Below are 7,346 nucleotides of genomic sequence, written 5' to 3' on the forward strand. Positions count from 1 at the left end.
CTCTCAGTCACAGAAGCAGGCTGGAAAGGCAAACTTCAAAGGCTTGGAAGAGGAAGGGACCACCCCAAGATTAGAGAGAACATTTCTACCTTGCAGTTCTTCCCCTGTTGAGGGTTTGGGTCTTTGTTCCCCCTCCTTGTTCTTAAGAATAAACCCTTTAACTCTTTAGCTGCAGTGACTGCACTAACCTACAGTAGCAGTTCCTGGTGGGAGAAGACAAGTGTGCCTGTAATCTGGGCTGGCAGATGGTGCTGGCTGGGACAGAATTAGAAAGTTGTTAGGAGGCCTGGGAAGACTATATTTAGCTGGGAGAATGTTTACTCTCCCCAGAGCATGGCCTTTTAGACCTCCTGAGGGCTGGGAGACTACAGCCTTTACACTTGGCCTGAGGCCAGAGCTGTGCTGTCTCTTCTCTGTTCCAGAGGATCTGGAGGCAGCAGCGAAATCCACCGCAGGTTAGCCCTGGGCCTCAAATCATTGGATTCCTGCCGTGTGTGTGTGTGTGTGTGTGTGTGTGTGTGTGTGTGTGTGTGTGTGTGTGGTGGGGGGGGGGGGGGGGGGGGTGGGGCCTTCTGCTGGACTCTTGAGCCTACCAGCCTCCAGCTTTAGGCATAGCTTAGGCAGCATTGTGAGGTCCTGGAAAGGGCCCTGTCTGCCCCGCCCCCCAGGCTGGCTGTATCAGTTGCTTATCAGACAAGTTTAACTTCCTGAGGCCTTGCTTTCTCATCTATAATGAGGATGTTAATAGCTACCTTATGGGAAGGTATGTGGATTCAGTAAGATAACACACACAAGTAGTAAGTACTCATCAAACAGTCCCTTCCTCCCCCTCACCAGCCTCTGAGTGGGAGGACTCGAGCATGACTTGACTAGGCTCCCAGGAGACATTGTGTGTGATTCAAAACATTCATTGGATTAAAAGTTCAAATATGAATACCATCTCTTTACAAGTCAAACTCTGAAGCACGTATAAAGGAAGAAAAAATTCTCCCTTCCCTGCCTGCAGTTACACTCCAAGATACCCAATGTTCACAGCCTTGGGTGTCCTGCAGAATTTCTATCCTCAAACACAAACATATATAGAGGTGTTTCTTTTTTTCTTTTCCTAACAAGTTGAGATTCCATTAAACATGTTTCTTTGCCACTTCGTCTTTCATTTAAACGTAAGTCATGTACGTTAACCTAGGTAAATACATATGGATCTAGCTCATTCATTTTAATAGCTGCATAGGGTTTCAAAGAAAGTATGAACAATAATTTTCCAGCCACTTCTCATCTGATAGATTTTTCCCCACTACAAACAATGCTGCAATGATGATGATCCTTGAGCAAACATCCTCATGAATGGATGTTTTAATTTCCACGGGATTCTTTCCCCGAAATATGATTACTGGGTCAAAGGGTATACGCTACACACAGTTTATATTTTTTTTACAGTTTAACACTGAGAGGTGACTTTCTGCAGATTTTTTCGTTTCCTTCTCGGCGTTTGTTTGTTCCGGACACTTTCACTTTTCGAGTTCCAAGGAGGAGGTAGCCCGCGACGCCGGCCGCGGGAAACACGAGTTGCAGCCAGCATCCCAGTTAGCGTGGATGCAGGTGGCACTCCGGGGACGAGGGGCTTAGGGGGAGCACTACACAGCCAGAGGCAGAGGCCCGAAATCTAGCACGACGCTGGGCAAGTGACGGCCCCTCTCCGGCCTTCGTTTTCTTCTGCGTAGTCTGTGACTCTGAACAACATTAGGATCAGCCTGGGCCTAGAGCTGGTGACCTCAAATCTCGGCCTTTGTTGGCTTCCCCAGGACCGTAGGCTGCGCCTCACCCCCGCTCTGCCCCACTACTTCTCCTCCGCGTGGCTCCACCTTTTCAGAGGAGTTGGCTCAACAAGGTGACAGAGAGTAAAGCAACCACCATAATGAATCCCTCCCCCGGCTCGGTCATTTATTATTTCTGTCCGGCTTTGGCTCGCTCCCTCCCTTTTCGCTCTGCTATCGAGTGCTCCTGCCTGAACCTGGCAAGTAACCTCGGAGCGCGCCCGTTCGGCCTATCACTTGCTTCTGCCTGCGCCGCTCTCCCGCAGGGGCTGTGGTAAAAGCACAGTGATCCTCGGCTCGGCCAGCAACTTATGCGCCCTTTATCTGGAGCAGCCGCTTCCGGTTCCGGTAGCAGCTAGTCAGGCTTGATCCTAGGCGCAGATCATGGCAGGCAGCCGGCTGGAAACCGTAGGGAGCGTCTTCTCTCGGTGTGTGCTCCGAGCCACGGTGGGCTAAGGGTGCTTCCCCCAGGCTGGGGTTCTCAGCTGGTCACGCTCTTCCTTGGGGCGGACCTGAGCAGGGCGAGGCGTTCTGCAGGGTGCGGGGGCTGAGCTGGGTGAGACTCTCATGTTTTCTTCTGGCTCCGAATAGATGTGCCTGAGGATGCCTCTCCTTGAGTTTATGTGTCATGTTAAAGATTATTGCAGCCGCCTCTCCCCGAGTGGAGGTCTCTGGGAAGAGGAAGGGAGGAAGAGCCCGATGGGCCTGACTAGACAGTTCTTGCATTTTTCCGTGACCGAACGTGGGTGGGACGCACAAAAGAAGATAGAGGGATTTAACCCCTGAGCGTTGTTAGTTTGATTTGGGATGTGGACAGACCTTCCCTGTAGGTGGGGAGCAGTCCTCCCCCGATCTGTGTTGCAGACCGCGTAATACCTTTAATGTCCCAAGCTGTGCTAGACTGATTCAGGGGCTTTGGCAGGCTACTGCAAGTGACCCAGTTTCGTTCTGTTCCCTCTCTAAGGACTCGGAACCTGATTCGGGCCGGGGTGCTGAAGGAGAAACCCCTGTGGTTGGACGTATATAACGCCTTTCCCCCGCTGAGGGAGCCCGTTTTCCAAAGACCCCGATTGCGATATGGCAAAGCCAAAGCTTCCATCCAGGACATCTGGTACCACGAGGATCAGATTAGAGCGTGAGTGCTCAGCCCTGTAGTGGACAGGAGGCAACAGAACTGAAGAAGGGGAGGTTTCGGTAGCAGTCTGGGAATTCAGATATGAAATTGAGTCAGGGGCTTGCCCGGTGGAGAAGGCTTATCTAGCCAAATTAGGGAGTCAGCACCCCTTCCCCATAGTGAAACTGAAGTTCTGAAAAGTAGAATCTGGAGCCCAGCAACTGAAAGATCATTGCAATTACAGCTGCCTGTTTCTGGGCATCTGCTTTGGGCCAGGCACTGTACTAAGCTCTTTGCAAGCATTATTCTCTAAAGGCCTTACTCTAACTTATAAGGAAGGTATTGTTGTTTCCATTTTATTCAAGGAGACTGCGAAGCTCCAGGAAATTAGCTAACTTCTTGTAATTACTAAATACATAGGAGGGTGGCAGATCTGAGAATCACAGCTCTGACTCCAAGCTTATGGTGATCATTATGCCTGCCTTCTCCAGGAGTGGAGATAGGAGGAACGTGGTCTATGGATCTAGTAGTCCGGATCTTTGAAGCCACTCAGATGAAAGGATGCTTAAAAGTCTAAGAGAGGCCGGGCGCGGTGGCTCACGCCTGTAATCCCAACACTTTGGGAGGCCAAGGCGGGCGGATCACCTGAGGTCAGGAGTTCGAGATGAATCAGACCAATATGGTGAAACCCCGTCTCTACTAAAAATACAAAAATTAGCCAGGCATGGTGGTGGGTGCCTATAGTCCCAGCTACTCGGGAGGCTGAGACAGGAGAATTGCTTGAACCTGGGAGGTGGAGGTTGCAGTGAACCGAGATTGCACCACTGCACTCCAGCCTGGGCGACAGAGTGAGACAAATCACTAGGAATTTAAAGGAAAATCATGTGTTCTTTCTTTCTTTATTTTTTTAGCATCCCTTTTCTCTTTTTTTCTTAAGCTCAGTGGCAAGAGTATTTCCTCTTTTGTTCTAAAAGCAACACATGCTACTTGTAGAAAATTTAGATACACGAGGAAAGCATAAAGAAGAAATCACAGGCTGGATGTGGTGGCTTGTGCCTATAATCCCAGTGCTTTGGGAGACGTAGGCGAGGATAGCTTGTGCCCAGGAGTTTGAGACCAGCCTGGGCAACATAACAGGACTTCTCTCTACTGAAAAAAAAAAAAGGAGTTGTCTTAGTTTACACTCTGATTAGCAGTTTCTGAGAGTTCTTACTTTATCCTTGTCAGTATTGGTAATGATTATTTAAGAATTTTTTTTCTGGGCCAGGTATGGTGGCCCATGCCTGTAATCCTAGCACTTTGGGAGGCTGAGGCGGGCAGATTGCCTGAGTTCAGGAGTTCGAGACCACTTTGGGCAACATGGTGAAACCCCGTCTTGACTAAAGTACCAAAAATTAGCCTGGCATGGTGGTGGGTGCCTGTAGTCCCAGCTACTCTGGAGGCTGAGGTGGGAGAATTGCTTGAACCTAGAAGGTGGAGGTTGCAGTGAGCTGAGATTGCACCACTGCACTCCAGCCTGGGCAACAGAGGGAGGCCCTGTCTCCAAAAGACACAGGGTCCTGATCTAGGTAGTTTTTTTTTTTGAGACGGAGTTTCACTCTGTCTCCCAGGCTGGCATGCAGTGGCGCGATCTCGGCTCACTGTAAGCTCTGCCTTCCGGGTTCACGCCATTCTCCTGCCTCAGCCTCCCGAGTAGCTGGGACTACAGGCGACCGCCACCACGCCTAGCTAATTTGTGTATTTTTAGTAGAGACGGTGTTTCACCATGTTAGCCAGGATGGTCTCGATCTCCTGACCTGATGATTCGCCTGCCTTGGCCTCCCAAAGTGCTGGGATTATAGGCATGAGCCACCGCACCTGGCTGATCTAGGTAGTTTAAAAATAAGAACCCCAGCACTTTGGGAAGCCCAGGCGGGTGGATCACGAGATCAGGAGTTCGAAACCAACCTGGCCAACATGATGAAACCCCGTCTCTACTAAAAATTAAAAAATTAGCTGGGTGTGGTGGCCCGCGCATGTAATCCCAGCTGCTCGGGAGGCTGAGGCAGGAGAATAGCTTGAACCTGGGAGGCGGAGGTTGCAGTGAGGTTGCACTCCAGCCTGGGCGACAGAGCAAGACTGTCTTGGAAAAAAAACAACCAGTAATTGTGTCTAGAGATTTTAATTTCTATTTCTTTGACAAGTTTCTCTACTTTCACGATTATTGGCCATTTGAATTTATTTTTGAAATATCTGTCTTCTTTACCTATTTTAATAATTGTTATTATTGATCAGTAAGAGTTCCTTATTGAATTGAAGATACTAAGTCTTTGACATACACTCTAGACATTTATTTTTATGTTATTTGTTGTTAATAATGCTTGTTTAATTTATAGAAGTTGGTTATTTCATTCCACTAATTTTTTTGGTGCCTTCTATATGGTAAGCATTGTGCTAAACATTGTGCTAGGCACTGAAGTATTTTATGTATTCAAATCTACCCACTTTTTCTTTTTGCTGGCTTCATTGCCTTTAGGCTTAGAGGGTTTGGGAAAGTCTTTTTCAGTAAACTCAACTCTCTTTTTCTGAGTTATCTTTCAAAGTGCAAATGAGGGGTTGAAACTAGTAGAAATATTCATTCTTTAATCTTCTTCCCTCCTTCACTCTCCTTTTCCCAAAACTTAAATAGTCACAGAAAATGTGCTTCTAATGGTTTCCTAGCAACGTTCTTTGTTGTTGTTGTTGTTGTTGTTTTTGAGATGGCGTCTCGCTCTGTCACCCCGGCTGGAGTGCAGTGGTGTAATTTCGGCTCGATGCAACCTCCACCTCCTGGGTTCAAGCAGTTCTCCTGCCTCAACCTCCTGAGTAGCTGGAATTACAAGCGCACGCCACCACGCCTGGTTAATTTTTGTATTTTTAGTAGAGATGGGGTTTTACCATGTTGGTCAGGCTAGTCTCGAACTCCTGACCTTGTGATCTGCCCGCGTCGGCTTCCTAAAGTGTTGGGATTATAGGTGTGAGCCACCGTGCCTAGCCTCCTAGCAACATTCTTAACAATATCTTTAAAGTTCTCTATTTTTTTCATACTAAAAAAAAAAAAAAAAAAAACATGTCACAACTCTTTTGGGACTACTTTTCTGCTGCCAGTCAGTTTTCATGTTTCCCCTTTTGTATGCCCTGAGAACTTTGTTCATACTGCCCCTGTTGTGGCCTTAGCTTGTCTTTAATAGCTCTACATTACAAATACCCTGTCTTTATTCAATAACAAACATCCATTAAGCACTGTCATGGGCCAGGCATTGTCATATTCATTCCTGTAACTTCAGTGCCTAGCCCAATGTGTGGCATATAAGTTGCTTGTTAATTGTCTCTTGACTGAAGAAGCTAATGGATTAATGAACAGATGAACTACGAGGCTGGTAGAGAAAAATGCAAGAAAATTCCTTGGAGAGGAATGGTGGAGGGCCAGAATTGGGACTGTTTGGAGAATGGCCATCAGAGTTTTATTAGTTTTCTGAAAAAATTTCAGGAACAGTAGGCTAGAAACCACTTCTATGGCCACATTTAGCATCCCTATATATTTATCTGAGATCTAAATAAGTGGTAAATCTCTCACTAGGAGTTTACTGACAAAGCCCCTCCCCTTGAATACTGATGTTAGTTAGCTTTTAGTACCTAGAATTTGTCTAGTTCCTTTTTCTCTTAAATATTTAGACCAATGAATGTGTCTAATTGACTTTGATAATACACATCCGTTATTCTTACTGTTATTTCAGAATGCTAGAAAATGGAATTTATAAGGTCATTATGTTCTGAATTGGGGCCCAGGCCAACTAGGATCCCTAACCCCAGCACTCTTTTAAGGTAGCAGTACAAGTATGTTCTTGCTCTACTTGGAAATTTTCGGCATAGGACATGAGATCTTTAAGGAGATTAAATGCTTTTTCGGCACCTTTCTTCTCAGACCCATTGCATGCACTTTGTGGTTCATTGATACATTAAAATCATTTGTGCTTTGCTCTCAGGTATAATCCCGGCACTTTAGGAGGCTGAGGCGGGTGGATCACTTGAGGTCAGGAGTTCGAAAGCCGCTTGGGCAACATGGTGAAACCCTATCTCTACTAAAAATGCAAAAAATCAGCCAGGCGTGGTGGCATGCACGTGTAGTCCCAGCTAATCTGGAGGCTGAAGTGGGAGGATCGCTTTAATCCAGGAGGCGGAGGTTGCAGTGAGCCGAGTTTGCACCACTGCACTCCAGCCTGGGCGACAGAGTGAGACTCTGTCTCAAAAATAAAGAAATAAAAAAAAAATTTTTTTTAAAATCATTTGTGCTTCTGCTGTAGATATTATTGGAACTGGGTGATAAATGATGGGAGAATGTGGAATAGTTTACTGGTCTCTCTTGTTAAATACTACTGTTTTTTTTTTTTTTTTTTCGA

At 46.7% G+C, this 7,346-nt stretch overlaps 1 protein-coding gene across 1 annotated transcript in view; it reads left to right on the plus strand.

The window, feature by feature from the left end:
• Positions 1-2,138: 2,138 nt before the first annotated feature.
• Positions 2,139-7,346, plus strand: part of MRPS23 (mitochondrial ribosomal protein S23) — a 10,540-nt gene continuing 5,332 nt past the window's right edge. The window contains exons 1-2 of the mRNA XM_011953720.1: positions 2,139-2,242; positions 2,779-2,949. Of these exons, the coding sequence (XP_011809110.1) occupies positions 2,199-2,242; positions 2,779-2,949 (215 nt within the window). The 5' untranslated portion in view covers positions 2,139-2,198. The remainder of the gene's footprint in view (positions 2,243-2,778; positions 2,950-7,346) is intronic.

This window comes from Colobus angolensis, unplaced genomic scaffold (assembly GCF_000951035.1).
Source record: "Colobus angolensis palliatus isolate OR3802 unplaced genomic scaffold, Cang.pa_1.0 Scaffold37, whole genome shotgun sequence".
In the NCBI taxonomy this organism is placed as follows: domain Eukaryota; kingdom Metazoa; phylum Chordata; class Mammalia; order Primates; family Cercopithecidae; genus Colobus; species Colobus angolensis.